This window comes from Molothrus ater, chromosome 9, assembly GCF_012460135.2.
Source record: "Molothrus ater isolate BHLD 08-10-18 breed brown headed cowbird chromosome 9, BPBGC_Mater_1.1, whole genome shotgun sequence".
NCBI lineage: Eukaryota > Metazoa > Chordata > Aves > Passeriformes > Icteridae > Molothrus > Molothrus ater.
In genome coordinates, this window is record NC_050486.2 from 15,085,656 (window position 1) to 15,104,389 (window position 18,734).

Genomic DNA, 18,734 nt, shown 5'->3' on the forward strand with positions numbered 1-18,734 from the left:
CATTAGGGTTTGTTTTTTACAAACTCAGAAGAGGTTAAATAATTGTTTTGTCCTTTTGCTGATTTGAAACAAAACAAGTGCAATAAAAGAGAATTTCTGTGAAGTTGTACTTAGCTTTGAATTGTGTGGATAGCTGTCATTCTGTTGAGTTTAAAATACTGGACATACTTTAAAATGTTATATTTGGAGATGAAAATTGTTTAACTAGATTGTTTTCTCTCCTTAGGAAAAAAGGATGTCCAAAGTGGTCTTCCTGGATTTCGATAAAGGACCATTGCAGGAAGCCATGGATATTAGTTGTGAGTTATAACATCTTAATTCGAAGAGTCTAGGTAATAACTCCTTTTAACTGAGTTCCATTCAAAATGTTAATTAGTAACTGAAACTATGTGATTGCAGGAATCAAATCCCACAAAAGATCAAAGTGAGTAATACTCTCTAAGGGTAAAATATGTGATTTCTGTAAAATATAGATGTCCTGACTCCAAGATGTTTTAATGCCTTATGCTCGCTTATGTGTTCTGGGACCTGTATAAAAAGTGAATGCCAGGGTAGAGTAAAGTTTACATTTCTGTTGGTCACACATTGATTTTCATGTGTAGGCAGCTCCTTTGTGCTCACTAAGCATTGAATAGATGATTAGATGTATGAGTAAGAGTCACTTGTAGAAAGACAAGGCCACCCATGGGGAATTAATATGCAGTAGTTCTCTGTACTGGAAGATGTTGTTAGTGTCATGCTCTGGATTCAACACAGTGACTTCATCTGGTAGGTAGATCCTAATGCAATGTTTTGTTCTTACAGTATTTTTCCCCCACCTTTGATAAAATGTTGTTCAATATGCTTATCATTTAAAATAGCCTTATAAGCAAATGGGATTTATTTGTTTTAAAGCAATGAGGGTCCTTTTCTAAGAAGGGAATAGGAAGACATCTAGTTTCCTCAATGAGTTTGATCTTTGCTGTGTCTCTGTCACTAATCAGATACTCAAAATCAGCTTCATTGTTTTTCCCTTCTGCAGGCTTCCATGCAGCATCAGGTCAGTTGTATGGAAGTACTTCAAAAAAAGTGCTACCTTGAGAAATGTAAAGACTGTTTTAGTTTCCTAAAGAAAGTATGTTAAGAAAAAAAAAAAAAAACCCAGAATTGCTAGTAGATGTCTGGGTAGCCTTTACTGCTTACTTCTACTTCTGGAGAACAACTGAAGATAATCTATATTTATGTACATATAGAATGCATTTGCTTTTGTTTTGGCAATCTGATTTTCCCTATCTTGCTTGTGTGTAGGTCTCAGGTTTCTTTGAACTGGGATATTTGGCAGTGACTAGTTTGCTGTATGGTTATTAATATTGCATAGCAAAAAAATAGTGGGTTTTTTTTCTTTCTTCATTGGTTCACTATAAATATTCTGGATATCCTAAATGAAAAGTAGATTTTTGACAAGTTCAAAACATCTTTTTAGATTACAGTGTGAAGAGTGATCCTGAAGAAAAGCTCTAAATTAAAGTTGTCATTATTTATTTCTGCAATTGCCTGATTTTTTCTTGTTTGTTTTTAGTGTAAATGTACTTAATGGACAGACCAGCAATATGGATGATTTAGAGACAAATACTGAAGTCACTGGTGCTAAAGAAGAAGAAATCCTATGTGATGATAATTTTGTATCTGAGGAAGAAGGTGGCATTCCCAAACCAGAAGAGAGTGACACATCATTTCAGAACAGTACATTGACTCTGACTGAGGAGCTATCAAGGGACAGATCTGAAAAAGCCTTAAGTGGAGGCCAGGCTTCTCTATTTATACACACTGGTGCTCCTACTGTTTCTAGTGAAAACTTTATGTTGTCTAGAGGAACTGCTGTTAATGGACCAGTTTCACACTCCACCTCAACAAAGACTTCCATTATGAATAAAGGCAGCGTTTCATTAACCACTGGACAGCCTGGAGGTCATCTTGCAGATTCCTGCTCAACTTTGACAGTGGTTCATGATCTGCAGCTGCCTGCGAAGAGTACAACACAGAAATCCAATCAGCACCAGGTTTTATTTTTGTTACCTGATGTAGCACATGCTAAGAACCTGACTCATTCCATTAAAAATCTACCTACCTCTGCTTCAGTTGGTTGTGATTCACAGAAAACAGTAGGAAATAGTGTAGATAGCACTTTAGTAGACCAAGTAGAAGTTTGTGAGGATGATAAAAATTTACTATTAAAAGATGATTGTGTCGATACATTAACAAGCATTTCCTCAGGTACAGGTGGCTTTGGATCGGGATGTGATCCCAGCTGGGATCCACAGAAAGAGTTTATACAGTTTCTTATGACTAATGAAGAAACAATAGAGAAGTCTCCCATTCACTGTAAGGTAGGGCTAGAAAAGAAGCGAAAAAGGAAAATGGATGTTAGTAAAATAACACGCTATACTGAAGACTGTTTTGATGATACCAGTTGTATTCCTAGTAAATCAAAACTGTTAAATGTTGAATTCTTAGAGCAGAATGAGGAGCTACAAATAGTAGAACCACAGAAATACTCGTTGAGTAAAGTAAAGCCTGAATCTACAGATGAAGAGCTGGAAACTGTTGATGGTATCCAGCAGCTCATTTATAGTCCCACTAGTAACTGTGCAGAAGATACTTCTCCTGTTCACACTAGCACTTTTCTATCCAATACTTTGCAAAACAAATGTGAAGAGAATGATTCTGAACCACCATCTACTTTCAGTACTGATGAACCATCGTTTTATCCCTGTACAAAGTGCAATGTGAATTTTAGAGAGAAGAAACATCTGCATAGGCATATGATGTACCATTTAGATGGGAACAGTCATTTCCGGCATCTCAATGTCCCCAGGCCCTATGCGTGTAGGGAATGCGGAAGGACATTCCGAGATCGTAATTCCCTTCTTAAACATATGATAATTCACCAGGAAAGAAGGCAGAAACTGATGGAAGAAATCCGTGAGCTGAAAGAACTTCAGGATGAGGGTAGGAGTGCACGGTTACAATGCCCACAGTGTGTATTTGGTACCAATTGTCCCAAAACGTTTGTGCAGCATGCAAAGACCCATGAAAAAGATAAAAGATATTACTGTTGTGAGGAATGCAATTTCATGGCTGTGACAGAAAATGAACTGGAATGCCATCGAGGGATCGCTCATGGAGCAGTAGTCAAATGTTCAATTATTGGTAGTGACTTGTCCCAGAGAAAAACTCAGAAAAAGGCATCCTTGAAAGATCCTTATTTAGGATCCTCAAGAAAGTCATCGACCTATATGTGTAAGCTGTGTCCATTTGCTACTTCAGCTAGAAGCATTTTAAAAAAACACATGGCATATTTGCATTCAGGATCATGCCTTGATCCCTTTGGTAGCCATCTTAGACAAGAGAAAAGAAAAGGCAGTATAATAGAAGAATCTTTAGATTTTCGTAGCAGGACAAAACAGTTGATCAAACATTCTTCTACTTTTCCAAAGAACTCTGCTTTAAAACAGGATGTAAAAAGATCATTTGGCTCTACTTCACAATCCAGTAACTTCGCAAAACTTCACAAGAGACCCTACAGGATACAGAAGGCTCGGAAAAGCGTTTCACAGTCATCTGTAAGTGTGTGCAATCTAAATTCTACAAACAAGAACTTTTTTATTAGAAATAGCATTGACCAAAAACGTAAATGTTTTCATCAAGCAGCAAAGCAGAAAGCTAGTGCCAAAAAAAGTAATTTATATAGACACAAATATGAAAACTACAGGATTATTAAAAAATCTAGTGACTCTTACCCTTTGCATTTAAAAAAGGAAGAGTCCAAATCTGTCAGTGCTTTACATTTATTTTCTTCATCAAGTAATGATTGTTTTGTCATGGATTCAAATAGCCTTGATTGCAAAAGGGCAGAAGGCTGTAAAGATCATAGGCATGTAGCTGTAAAAAGAGTGGTTAAAGAATCCAAGAGGGAAGGCTCTGTTACAGGAGATGATTTGGATTGCTATCCAGATTTTCTGCATAAAATGACTGTTGTTGTTTTACAGAAACTAAACTCTGCTGAAAAAAAAGACAGCTATGAAACGGAGGATGAAAGTTCATGGGATAATGTTGAACTATGTGATTACACTACACAGTCTGTGGAGGATGAATCTTACAGTGATATTAATCAGGAGCATGTAAACCTATTCCCCATATTCAAAGGTAAAATGGAAGATAATGAAGCTGGTGATAGATCTTCACTTGGTTATGAGCAGAATGATGGCTTTTATTTTGAGTATTACGAAGATGCTGAGGGTAGTAACTTCTTGCATGATTTGCATGATCCTCAGAATTTAGAAAATGTAGGATCAGCATTGCCAAAGCATAATTCAGTTTTCCACTGGACTGATTTGTCGCTTGAAAAGAAATCGTGCCCATACTGTCCAGCAACCTTTGAAACAGGTGTTGGTTTGTCCAATCATGTCAGAGGACATCTTCACAGAGCTGGACTAAGCTACGAAGCCCGTCATGTTGTTTCACCAGAACAAATAGCAACAAGTGACAAAATGCAGCATTTTAAAAGAGCTGGAACAGGGACTCCAGTTAAACGTGTTAGAAAAGGTAAGATTTGTTTTTTTATGTGGGTACGAAGTTGGGTGGACAAAGGGATTTATTGAGCGCTGAACAAGGCTTGCTTTAGCTTCTTGTCAAGCCTCTCTTCTTGTGATTTGCAGTTGTCATGTTTAACTGTCTATAATTGTCAAAAAACATTGTAATTATTTTCTTTGTAGCGATTGAGAAATCTGAAACTTCCTCTGAGCATACATGTCAGCTGTGTGGTGGCTGGTTCGATACTAAAATTGGATTGTCTAATCATGTGCGAGGACACCTGAAGAGGCTTGGCAAAACCAAGTGGGACGCACACAAGTCTCCCATCTGTGTTCTGAATGAGATGATGCAAAATGAAGAGAAGTATGAAAAAATCCTAAAGGCTTTGAACAGTCGCCGTATTATTCCCAGACCATTTGTTGCTCAGAAATTTGCATCAAATGATGACTTTTTATCTCAGAATGTTATACCTCTTGAAGCATACCATAATGGCTTAAAGACTGAAGATATATCTGTGTCTGCATCGGAGGAAGAAGGGCTGAGTTTCCTAAATGAATGTGATGAAACAAAAGCAGTACTGCATGATGAAAAAAGAAATCAGTCACTTACACTGATAGAACTCCTGAAAAACAAGAGGTTAGGAGAAGAAAGGAATCCTGATATTTCCCCTCAAAAGATTCATAATCAAACTGCAAGAAAGAGGTTTGTTCAGAAATGTGTTCTTCCATTAAATGAAGACAGTCCATTGATGTATCAGCCACAAAAAATGGACTTGACTATGCAGTCAGGTAAGAAGGTGTTTCTTGACAACATTTCCAAAAAAGTAATATAATTCATAGAAAATGTACAAGTGCAGAGTATTTTATTTGGGATTCTCTTCATTTAATTCTTGTTTCATTTCCAGAGGACACTTGACTGCGAGAGGTAGCACAGCAAATTTTTTCTGACTTGTTTTTCCTAAAGCGAAAAAACCCCTCAGCAGCACTGAAGGGTTTTTGCATGGAATATAGTTCCTGTTCTGCATATGCCTGGGCATGCAAATTGAAAGTGGACACAAAGTGAGCCTCAGTAAGGAAGAAGACACATCCTGCAGTAAACAAGTTGAAGTGTCTATGCATATTTGGTAGACTAACAGTTCTGAAATGTTTGGGCTTGCAACCCTGTTTTTGGGCGGTAAAACAGCTGGTTTAGGAATACTGCATTTAAGTCTTCAAGGTTTGTGCAAGGCAGCATTTGCTCAAACTAACAGAACTGTTGATCCCATTATAAATGCATAATACTGCATTGGTAAATCACTGTCAACTAATTTTCATGGTTTTAGGCAAACATACTCTTACAACATAGATTAATTCTTGTTTGTTGCAAATTGTGGCTGCTGTGAGAAACTCATGCTTGCTTAGGGCCTGTCGATCCTGAGTGACAACCTGTGCTGGTTCAAGCTTTGCTGGCATACAGTTGTAGCCAGCAGGTTTCCAGTGCACGGCCTCTGACCAATAAGGACCTAGATTGTCCCTCCCCTGAGAATTGTGCTAATGAAACAATTCTACAATCAACTTCCTAGCTACTCTGTATACTAATAGAGCAGGCTTTTAGGGTGATGTTTTTAACTTACTTGTCACATGAGAATTATTTCTAGTCTTGGGGAACTCTTACAACATCCTTTTTAATGTGTATGTAGAGCTTGCATTTACCGGTTTCTTGGTTGGACACCACCAATGCTGCAGGATTCTCAAGACTGGAGAGCAGGATCTTATTTTTATACCCCTGACTTTTTTTGTGCTGTTTCTTTTCTTGTTATTAACTAGGTTTGTAAAACTGGCAGTGCCTAGTACTTTTTCACCTGTATTCTTTTCTTTCTTTAAACAAAAAACCCTAACAATCTGATGCGCTCAGAAGTTCTTTTAGGGGCTATAAAAGTGTGGCAATAAATTTCTTAAGAAGGGTGGCTTTCTAAAATGACATAGTAGAAGTGGAAAAGAATTACATTTTACGATTTTACATCTTCTGTACGTCTGTGGTTGTCCCTTAAGACAGGAGATTGCTTAATAAGGGAAGTGTATCTTTGACAGGTTTAATGATTTGAAAAATAATGCTCAAGAATAGTTTGCCAAACCTGACACTGTGTTTTGCTTTCTGTGTAATATTTACTGCTCAATACTAGGTAGAACCCGTTTGGTTATGATGAACAACCAAGTAAAAATAAACATATGCTCGCATAGTACTAACAGTTCTGAATGGAGCCCGATAGTTTTCTGTGGCTGAGGTAACAGAATTTGATAACTAATGCACTGTGCCAGTTGAGTTAATAAGAAAATATTTAACATCAAGTTGAAAATCTTCTTTTTTTTTCCTAAAAAAGGCAAATATTCCTAATTCTGGTTTTAGTTTTATAAAGGCTTTTACCAATCTGGTGGTCTTCTTTTGTAACTTGCCTGAAAAAACAGCATGTCTTCTGTGGGCTGCTGGAGAATAGCATTCTTTCTTTCCTGCAGAGACTTTTCAGCTGAGTAGTAGCTTTTATTTATTCTTCTAATAATTTATTAGTAGAGAACCTGAAATATTAGTTCACCAAAACAATATATCTTTGGTAAAATACAGGGAGAAATATGGTGAAGTTGAGCAGGAGATAAGTTATAATGGTTTCTTTGTCTGTAAATGAGGAGTTCAGTATTGTTTCATTGTTTTCTGTGATAAATAGCATGTTATTTTGTTGATATTTATTTAGCACAAAGATTTTAGCAAAAAAAAACTTCAAATCATTTACTTTCATTATCAATTGTGCATCTAAAGTAATGAATAGAAAATGCACTGAACAAAATGTTTTGCCTAGCAGCTGTTCAGTGGTTTGTTTTACCACGTTTTTCTCTGAGCCTTCAACAGCAGCCTAATTTTAGTATTGAGTGCTTTAGTCTTATGGGTAAAACACTTTTAATTACCACTTTGTCAACTTGACTTTTCAAATTCTCTTTATTGGAAATTCTGGAAACTCTGAAATTTCTCAACAGAATTGTGCTATTCATATTGCAGGATTGTATTTTGGAATTAGAGTTTCTTTATGTGGAGATCTGTAGGAGCTTGGTAGTAGGTATTAAATGCAGAGTAGCCTACTGGGCTCAAGTTGCCTCCTTTCTGTTCTTTTTCAAATAACATGGTTTGGCTTAAAGCACTAGGTGGAAAACTAATAACTGTTAACTTGGATCCTTCTAATATACTAAACAATTGCGTCAATGCAGTGAATATATTTTAAACCATCTTTATTGCAGAAAACTTTTTACAACGCTTTGAGAATTTCATTTTTTGAAGAGAGAACTGGATTATAGTTTTCTTTTGAATGATAGGTATGCCTGTGAAGCTTAGAACGTGTGTGCATTGCAATACGACGTTTACAAGTGCTGTTAGCCTGTCCAACCACTTACGCGCTTATGCACGAAAGAAGAGTGCTGGACTTTTGACTGGGACAGGTATGTTTTGTTACAGATGTAAAAGCAAGTCTGTCTATGATACATTTTCTTCATCAGACTGGACAAAAGCATATGTTAATTCAAAATAATTTTGAAGCTTTTGCTGGTAAAGAATTTATTTGCCATAAAACTTCAGCAACTTGTAAGAAAACGTATGTTGCTGTTGTCCACTCTCATGTCTGATTTTCATTCTTAGTCTTTGATTTTGGATCCAACATTTAAGGTATGTAAGCAAAACTAAGAGATGGTTGCTTAAATTCATTCTCCTATGATATCACAACTTCCAAACCAGATAGTTGGCCTTCAAATGAAGTGTTTCAAAGTATCTCAGAAATGAGAGCGGTGGGGAGGAAAAAGGCGACAATACAACAAGTAGTTTTTACTGTCTAGTACATACAGTTACAAAGAATACTTCAATAAAATAGGAAAAGCAAGTCATTTTACACTCTGTATATTTCTAACAATATATGATACGCAGTTGGTTTCATATCTTATTTGGCTCACAATCCAAAAACTACCTGCTCTGACACTGAGTGAGGGTAGTACAGTAGTACAGTAGCATTTGGCACTGCTATTAATGTTTTTTATTAAAACACACTTCATTTTGAAATTCTTCTAATATGCCATATTTTGATTTGTTTTCAGAGACCTGCAGCTTGCTTGGCTGTAGGCAGTTTCTGAGTTTACTTGGATTATTGCTGAGATTAATGGGACTTCACATGGTCAACAGCAAATTGAGGAGCAGAGATGCAATATAATGAGGAGAATTTGGAGATATGAAGCCTGAAATATTCTGTAATTAAGGAGGGCAACCATCAGTTTTCTGTGTCAACAAACACAGACTTTTACATAATGCTCTTGGAAAATGTGTAATCCTTTTTTGATCTGCAATTGTAATTCATTATGCTAAGAATGGCAAACTGAGTAGCAGGCTTACTCTCTAGAAGGCTGAAAGTAATACTTTTGTAACACAGGCCTGTGGCTGCCAGGTCTTCTGTTCCTTTACATTAGTGCCGTAACAAAGCAGATTTGGAAGGAAGTCAGCAGATGCAGTATTACCTAACATGTAGAAGAATATGCCTTTAGTCAGTGATTCTGAAAATTTTCATATTTATTCAGTAGAAGGCTGATAGTAGTGAACTTCATTTACCACTGCTGTGATTTGATCTTAGTCCTGTGGTAAGTTCCTTTTCTTATAGACTTACTGAGGAAGTATTTTTCAATAGCTGTATATTTAAATTGCACATTAATAACAGTAAATCAATGAAGGAGACACTGGCAAATAGGATACTACAGAGATTGAATCCTAGACAAGCACTTTGTACCTAGCTTCCCTTTTGCTAAGTGGGAAAAGTGAAGGAAGCTGGTTTAGGTACTTTCAGGGATTTTTGTTTCTTTTCTCTAAGAAACGTATTTTGCTAGTGAAGTAGTTGCATAGTCATCAGAACAGATGCCACTTTTCTTAAAAGAATGGAAAGAAAACTCATGAGTCTTCTATCATTGGACCTAGACGTTGGTTTTGAATCAGGTTGGAAACAAAATGGGGTTAGAAACAAGGTTTAAATAAAAGGTTAGAAACAAAAGTTTGGGAAAAAATTTTTTTTGCTCTCAGAAGCTGGAGCTAAGCCAGATAAATAACTTATACCATGGATAAAGGCCTGTTGCTGGAACCACTGACTTAAGGAGTCAGTGTTGAGTTCTAGCTGTAACATCATGCAAACAATGTGTATCTATAGCAGCATAGTCATTACTCTGCTGCAACTCTGTGAAGGTTGTAAGCTTTGCTCAGTGACTTCTCACTCAAGCAAGCTTAATGCAAGTCTCGTAGATCAAAAAAAATACACTTTAAACAGTTGTTCTGTTTGATATTCCACTTTATAATACAAGTTTTGTGAAGAGAATTATTTTAATGCAAGATTTCACTAGTACACACTAGTTTTAAAGCACACACAAGTACACTCTTGTTATGAGTGTTGCTCTTGAGTGGATCTCAGGTTTTTCTTACTAAAAGATGGTTGTGGCTGAGAGCAATTTTGAGATGTCTTCAGTTGGGCCTCAGCCGCAGCTAAACCTTCAATGGTCTTCAACCATTGTATGGAGACATTGAGGACATGTTTATACATGTTGCTTCTCATTAAGCCTTTCTTATATCTTCTAAAGCAAACATAACTACCAAAAATAAATCACATCAGTTGAATAATTATCTCCGTTTCTTCCTGTAATAAAATAATGGTGTCAAAACATGAACACTTTGATTATCTGGCAGTTGATATGGGACCTGTCTAGGCACTACTATTTATTAGGAGAAATAACATGAGAAATACAAGATCCCTGCATGCCACCAAAGTGAGGCCTTTCCCAGCATTACATTAGCTTATGTACTAGTCTCAGATTTTCCATTTGTCTGCACGTGTTTTTGATATTGACTGTTACCATGTTGCTCTTCCAGCAGGTGTCCTGCTTCTTCAGTCAGTAATGTCATCATATTTAGTTAAATCTTAGCCTATTTTTCTTTTCAAATGCAACTCTACAGTTTTAGCAGTATAGTAGACATGGTTAAGCATAATGGTAGCTTTGGAGAATGGACTGAAGAAAAACATCCTAGAAGCGAAAGTTCCTAGGCTGTTGGCTGTTTGAGGTTAATCTTTATTAAACTTTATTTGTGCCTATACCAATGCATTATAGATCCACTGTAAAGCAAATACCTGTGTCTTCAGATGTATGGCTGGAACTTTTTTTGTTGTTGTTATTCAGTCCAATTTTTAACAATGTAATTGCTCATCTTGAATAGATATTAAATTTCCTTTTATACCTATTTTGATGTATAGCAACACATTGGTGTTTCTCAGAGCAAGTGGTCAACTTGCTTCTTTCTTCTGAGTATCTTTAGAGCATTGAACAAACTACACAAAATCTTCAAAATGCATCTCACTCTTCTTCGTATAGTTGTATATTCAGCTTCCTTTCTTTTTTTCTCTCTGGGCTTCTCTTGCTCCCTCCTGCCCTGGCTCTTCCCAAGTCTCTTGATTCTTTCTTGCACCCTGGCTTTTTACATCTTCTCTTTGTTGACCCTTTTCACATACTCAGTCTTTTCTTACTGGCTTTCATCTTCTGGGAATCACCACTTTCTTCTTTGGTCTCTGCTTCTATTGGTGGAGACTGCTCTGTCAGAAGTTTGGGAGGGAACAGTAAAGTACAGAGCAAGGAGTCTGGCCTTCAAGCCAACAGTGTGACTGAGGTAGTGGTTCAGAGGGCTGCTACGTGTTCAAGTAATTTCAAATGTTGTTTTGTCAAACTTGTAGCTTTGGGATGTTTGTGGTGGAAGCATATCAAGTATGCAGGAATCTGAGATCCCCTGGCTTTGCGTGTCATTGTTCTGTGCTGTTACAGTCATAATGAATCAACTGGCATGATGAGCTCATTTTCAGCATCTTATAAAATCCTACAGAGAGCAAATGATAGGAGGGGTTTATTTAATGTACTTCACTGTGCAGTAGTGATGAGGATAGATAGCAAGTGATTGAATTTGAAAAGTTAGTGACTAAATGTACAAGATAGTTCATTATTTTTTACTTGGCAGTGTTTTCAAATGTTTATTTGGTTCCATTTCTGCGTCAAATTATTCAACTTGTTTTAGCTTATGTACACTTCGACAAAAGTAATGAAGTCCAAATAAAAGACCCAGCTTCAGTTTTCCTGAAATAAGAAGCATTTCATGTTGGCGACATCAGGAAACAGAGCAGTGTAATTTGGAACTGCAGACCAAATGTCACGGCATGAAAGGGCATCTAATTGTGACCTGTCTAGTTCACTTAGGCATGCTCATTGGAACCTCCTATGTCCATCTGCTTGTAGTCTTTTTTGATAAGTCATCACAGAGGTTTTTGCATGCAGTTCTTTTACCTAGCATATATTTTTCAAAGTAGTGTGCTCTGAAATTGTACGTAAGTACCTCAAGTAGAATCCTCCAAAGTTTGATAGTCATTTGTTTTAAATGGGTTGTTTCTCCACCATGTTGTATCGGCAGTTTGAGGATGTTGTGTGACTGGTTGTTTACAAGAAGTTTTTCAGTTATCAACTAGGAAACACCAGGTGGCCAAACTTGAAAGAAAGAGAGTTCTTCCAAAAAGAAGTAGGCCTTTATGGAGAATGAGGAATGATAGTTTGGAAGCTGTGATAACTACAGAGTAGCTGTTAATGATCAGTAGTTCCTACCTCTCTATTGCAATTTGCTGCAGTTTCCATGCAGTTTACTAGACCTAATTTATCATTGGTCTCTTCCCAGACATGATAAAAGACTTTCTGAGGAGGTCCTGTTTTGTTACAGTAAAGGCATAGAAAAAGCAGGAACTGAGTTTTGGTCGGAACATGGCTACTTTATGGGGAGGCAATGGCTGAGGCAATTGTGTGATTTAGTTGATGTTTGCAACTTCTTGTAAGCATTGTATCAACAGAGTACTCAAGTGTGTGCATGTGACTTTATTTAAACTTGTTGTTCTCTGGATAGACAAAATGAAATTAATGTGATGGCTACTGGTACACATGCCTCATAACTGGTGTTTGAATTGTAGTTTTCAATGAGCTTTACTCAGATATTCCTCCTTCTTCACTCACTTTCCATCTTCACTGGAGTAACTTCAAAACATGCTGGTGCTGCTTTGAGCTCCCTAAAATGTAAAAGAATATGTTCACTATCTCAGAAGACAAAGGGAAAAAAAATGACCCTTGCAGAACACAGGATTTGTGTTCTTAGTGTTTTCTGTCTTTTATAACTGCTGCTTCCTTGGGCAAATCTACTTTCAAATTTAGCTAAGTTGCTCTGAGAATTCATAGCGTAATCTGAGTCCTTTTTCGTGGTCTTTTACTGTGGTATTTTCTTCTCTTTGTTTTATAATTTCCTTATATAGACTCTCCATCATAAATAGCTGAAAGAACATGCCCTTGCTTTTGTTTTCCTTGTTTTCTCACTGTTCATAGAAAAGGTACCTTTCAAGGAAGTAGAAACTGCCTCTCCTGGTTCATTATGGCAATTTCTGTCAGTGTTGCTGTTGTTTGATTGCACAGTAGTTCAGAGGGGTTTTTTTCTTAGAAGATTGTACACATACACACACAAACCCATCAGGTGTCAGCAATCTGTTGCAGAATACCAACCCAGGTCTTGTAGGAAAGGGAAAGCTCTCTGAAATGCTCCAGATGCATGTGAGTAGAATCAAATTTCTTGATGAGAATGAATGTCTTTGCCAACATCAAGGAAATCAGCAAGTTCTTGTTCCAAGTGCAGTTTTCCCTCTCTAGGAGGAGTCTGTTGTCACTATTGCTTCTTTTTTTTCCACTCATATAAACTGACATCAACTAACTTATCATCAGGTGCAGCTCATGGACATGTTTGCATTCAGGTAATACCAGCTTCTGTTTCCCTTCTCCCCATGATGTTCCAGAAGATGGCAAAGGCAAAGCTTTTGCTGCGGTAATTGCTGCAGATAAGTTGTGCCTCATACAAACAGTTCTCTTCAAAGCATGGGTGTCTGGGTTCCAGTGTTTTATCTGCTTGCATTGCTGATGGTGTTACTGAAGTTGTGGTATGTAAAACACTTATCTATGTGGTAGTTCCTACCTGATATGATAGTTAGCTTTTTTCTTCCTAATTAAATGAAGAATATGTTTCTTGTGAGAGAATGAAGTATTAAGAACCCCTTGATGCTTTTCCAGAAGCATCTTGGCAATTTCTCTCTCTCTCTCCTCCCTGCCACCTTGGGTTACTGCCTTTTTATGCAGACTGTTTTTGTTGTTGCTGTCAGAAAAAAAATGCTGTTAAGCCTCATTTTCCTAATGTTGATCTGAGGAAGTCTCTCTAGGTTGGTGTCGGCTTTCCACTTATTTTATTGGTTCTCTGATACCTTCAAACCTTAGATATTCATTCTAAATTTTAGATAGGTAGGAATCCTTAAGCCAGGGATAGAACTGGAAAATGTCTAGTCTGTCTACCAAGTTGAAAGTTGGGCTACAAGGTAAAAGCTTGAGAGGTGCTCATTTGGAGGGCATGAGAAAAATTAAGGATACAGTCAAGACTGTGTGTTCTTTAAATCAACATGTTTTACCTCACCAGACAATGTCTTATGCTTCAGAATGCTAAGAGGTTAATTCTTCTGTTTCATATTCTAGGAGTCAAAACTTAAGCCAAGTGTAACAATTTTTCCCCCATTTTACTGTTAAGATGCTTCAGTAGCATAGCATTATGCCTTCTTGGTATCAAGAATACCACCTGGTACTGTCTTTCTGGTTTCTGTGGAGTTTTTGTTGAAGTGGTGTAACTGGTTGTTTGCAAAAGTTTTTGTGTTGGAGTTACATTGTTGGTGTCTTGTGTTTTGGAATAGAGTGTAGCTAGATACACTTCTCAGTTCAAGCAGTCACAAACTTCTTGAGCTTTATCAGCTGTTCGCATCATAACAATATTAATTCAGTTTAATCCACTCATCCCCCACTTTGGCTGCTTCTTAGAATCTCCAGGTTTTGTCTCAGATTCCCATTACATTTGTTTATGGGAGATACAGACCTCAGAGCTGTCTGAACTCATTTGCTATGTTTCCTGTTCACACACGTTACTTTCATAAGCTGTTTCAAATGCTTAGACTGAATTTAAAAAGGGGCCTTGCCATCCCTGTTGATTGTCCTAATACCAGCTCCCACTGCCAAGGACTAATACATAGTTTTTGTATGCCTCATTAGAATTCAGACAGGAGTGAAAGGGAAGCTTCCTTTGAAACTCTTTGAACAAAAGGACAAATTTTTGCTTTGTGTTGAAAACAAATGGCAGGTGTTTTATTCAAACTAGGAATTCCTGAGTGTACTAGCTGAAAGCTACAACTTCATAAAGTTGTAACTTGGTTGAACATGAGTGGTCTTATGATGGTACTTGAACTACAAAACAAGTTCTGAGATTTTGACAGTGTTTTATGCATGAAAGGGAATTTCCAATGGTGCTTTGCTTCTGTATAATTCTGCAATAGGTTTATAGGTGCTTGCTGATACTAAAACAACAGTTTAATGCTGAATGTCAATTATCTAGTCTTTAAAAGAGCAAGCACAATGCTAACCTAAAAAAAAACAGCTTCATGTGTTCTGCCAGTATATTTCTTAGAATACACTGTAATTGTTTTGGATTTACGTTATAATTAACTACAGAAAAACAAGGAGGTAGATGTCTTTTTATTATTGCTATAGGGAATACTTACTGAATATCTCTGTTTGACTAACACTCATTGAAGTATTACTTTCACATATGAAAATTTCTCTTCTTAGCTTTAGACTGTAAACAAAAGAAGTCAAGGTCAAGATCTGGAAGCAAGAAGAAAATGCTGCCGTTACCTCATAGTGCTGATGAAGTTTACATACTCAGATGCAGGTACATAGTGTTGCTTTAACTGGAAGAATACATTCTTAAGAGCTTACTAATGTTAGTCATAAAGAGTTTCATTATTTTATCCATAAATGTTTGTGATTAAATTGAATAATGACAGGGGAAAGGAATTGCCTGTTATCATTAATTTGAACAAGAGGATTTGATTCAGTCACACTTGGGTGTTAGATTGCCAGTAGTTTCTCTAGCTAAAATCTTACTGGTCGTGTCTGAGTAATATTCTGAACTTCAAAAGAAACCTTATATAAGAAAAACAGATTGTTATTACTGGTATTAACAGTGTGAGTGTGAGAATGTGAGTTGTATAAGCTGCAGGGTTTTGTGCTCACAGTTACTACTAATGAACTCAATTACTAAGTTTTTCAGCTAAAACATGTAGAAACAAACTTCAAGAAAATTAAGACTTTTCCTCTTACTGTCTTTGTTTTATAATTTTTCAGTAGAGATAGATGTATCTTGATGGATTAATTTTAATATTTGCATAGGTTTTGTGGTCTGGTCTTTCGAGGACCTTTGTCTGTTCAAGAAGACTGGATAAAGCACTTGCAGCGACACATTGTCAACGCAAATCTTCCACGGACTGGAGCTGGCATGGTTGAGGTCACATCACTACTTAAAAAGCCTGCTTCAATTACTGAAACTTCATTTTCTTTACTGATGGCAGAAGCAGCATCATAGAACACAGAAACATTTTAAATTTTAATTGGATGTAAATTTGAAATACTTCATCATTTTTTAAAATAAATGGCTACACTAAATTATGTTTATAAATGCTAAAGAGAGAAAATAGAGGAAGTGGATTACAGTAACATCATAATAAATTGAATACTTAACAGTTACAGTAAGTAGTCTTTATATTTTATATAGGGTGGAAGATGTGTTTTTAAGGTTTATTATGTTTTTGTCAGTTACTGTGTTCACTATCAGTACAAGACCATTATATGTATGGCAGCCATTTTTAAATTGTTGCACATGGGTACTTAAAGGACAGATTTTAATAAAACAAAGAAACCACATTCTCTTCAGTGTTACCCAAATCAAGGTTCTGTTTATTCCAAAAAGAATTACATAGTAAAATAAGATACTATTATATTTTGTTTGTATGTATGTAGTGTTTTGTATAATACCAAGAACTGCTAATACAATTTACTCAACTTAGGGCATTAAATACCATGTACTTCATAGTTCAAGAGACTGTTTTGTTCAAATAGGGCAATTAGTACTATTCTATCTAGGTGTGTAAGTGTTTTTTTTAAATCACATGAGGCTTTTTGTACTAAAAAGTGGAGGGAAACTTGTTTAAACAAATTTCTAAGAGAAATATGTACATAATACTGGAAATTTGTGGTAAGGAAATATTCTTTACTTCAGTTGCATTTCTCACTGACAATAAAGTGGTGCATCCATGCTACCTCCTACTTGTCAACAAAGATGGTATTTACCCTTATGTTTTTGTATCATAGTAGATTCAATCCAACTTTCTTTATTACAAAGCATCTTTTTGTTAACAAGTTTGTTACTTTTATGACAATTTACTTAAAGTCTGACTTGCTTACAGAAGTTTGCCTCTACTATTTTATTTAACACTGTAGAAATGTACTAATAAGCATTGCTCACTACACGGTTAGAGTAGGCTTTTCATTTATAATTCTGTTTAAAAGATTGATCATTTTAGAAAATTCAAACACAGATTGAAATGTTTCCACATATGAAGAGAATGTTTACAACTTAAATTTTAGAGCTTGTTTTGGATGTGATTATATGTATGAAAACTGTAACACTATGCTCATGCTAAGGACCTACTTACAGAATTATTGAAATAAATGTGCTGTGAGGATGGAAATATGGTGCAGGTGTCTTGGTCATGATGAGTTGTGTTTGTTCATTTAAACTGTCTTCAGAACATGATTTTTGTTTAAATCAAATTAGATTCCTCTACAAATCAATTTTGTATGCAAGTAACATTTCATTTTACTCATATAGGGTAACAGATACTGTAGTTAAGCCAAGGATATGCATTGATATTTTCTTTATATGTAAATAAAGTTAAAAGCAGTTAAAGCAAGAGGAGTATTTTGGTAGAGTATATACATACCTCACTGCCAGTGAAATTGCTTTCCTATGGTATATCTCCTTACCAGAAAAATCTCTAAATAAAAAGGTTTAAAGAAAATATAAATGTCTATAATGTGAAGCATTTATTTGCATTGTGTGAATTAAGTTTGTGGAATTGATTTGTCTTGCTTGAGATTAGAATCTTCTCATGATCTTAAGTAAAAGTACATTTACTTGCAATAAACTGAATTGTTCACAGATGCATTACATTTGATTGGTGGAAAGTATGAATAAATGTCTGTCTTCCTGGATGCACAGAGTTGAGAGTTAACACATGAGGCTTGTTAATGTTCTGATAGAATAGATGGGCTAAAAATGCACAGCTGTGCAAGACAGAGGCCTCAGACAAGGCCATCCTAGCTCTGTCAAGGCTGTCATTAAATTAGTGGTGTCAGGTGTTTACCTGTACAAATTGCTACAGTTAAGTTTAGCTTTCTTGTTGAAATTTATTCTCTTGTAAGTGGAAAGATCTACATCATTACATTTAAAGGCTGGAGGAATAATACTTTAGAGATTTTAGAAAAGATAACTGGGATGTTGAAGTGTATTGCAAACAAATAGTGTATGCAGACTAACAAATTTCTGAATTTGTGGATACTTGTGGAGCTTTTTTATATGATGTGAAAACTGAAGATTTAAAGCAGTGTGTTGAAACAGAATAGAGGGAAGTGATCACATCACCTTGAATGTTTATAATGCTTTAATAGAGTGCTTGTTTACCCTTCTCACCAAAAAAGGTGCTTGTGAGAGCACCATATTTTATGGCTGTTTAGCAAATGAAAAAATCAATTAAGTGCAAATGATATTTATCTAGTGTTGTTAAGAATGCTTGTAAGGTGAAGCCATACCGTGCAGAATTTTGCGTTAGCAAAAGACTCTTACTAGATTCATTAAAATAATTTTTAAAACCCTAGTTAATTCTATTTAATTAATTAAGCCCCAGTTGTGAGCTACTTTATGTAATACTAAAATAAAAATGCAAGGTTGTGTCTGAAGAGCAGTGAGCTCTAGGCTGATCAGTTTCCAAAATGAGATTCTATTGATGAAGAACAGTTTTCAGTGACAGGCTGTGTGCCCTGCTGGCATCAGATCCTTGTGATATAGTTCAAAAAATATGTAGGAGTTTTAGAACTCCTCTGATTATTAAATTAATTGTTTATGTAGTTGAT

General features: G+C 36.1%; 1 protein-coding gene across 8 annotated transcripts in view; it reads left to right on the forward strand.

Annotated features, from left to right (window-relative positions):
* ZNF644 (zinc finger protein 644) overlaps positions 1-17,816 on the forward strand; it is a 74,632-nt gene extending 56,816 nt beyond the window's left edge. For 5 of the 8 annotated variants that reach the window (XM_036387499.2, XM_036387497.2, XM_036387496.2 and 2 more), the window contains exons 3-7: positions 227-299; positions 1,559-4,584; positions 4,755-5,360; positions 15,333-15,435; positions 15,936-17,816. In XM_036387499.2, the coding sequence (XP_036243392.1) occupies positions 1,590-4,584; positions 4,755-5,360; positions 15,333-15,435; positions 15,936-16,128 (3,897 nt within the window). In that variant the 5' untranslated portion in view covers positions 227-299; positions 1,559-1,589 and the 3' untranslated portion in view covers positions 16,129-17,816. Of the gene's footprint in view, positions 1-226; positions 333-1,558; positions 4,585-4,754; positions 5,361-7,835; positions 8,034-15,332; positions 15,436-15,935 lie in introns of those variants that run through there. The other 3 variants (XM_036387501.2, XM_036387500.2, XM_036387502.2) reach the window with 3 other exon arrangements.
* The last annotated feature ends 918 nt before the right edge of the window (positions 17,817-18,734 follow it).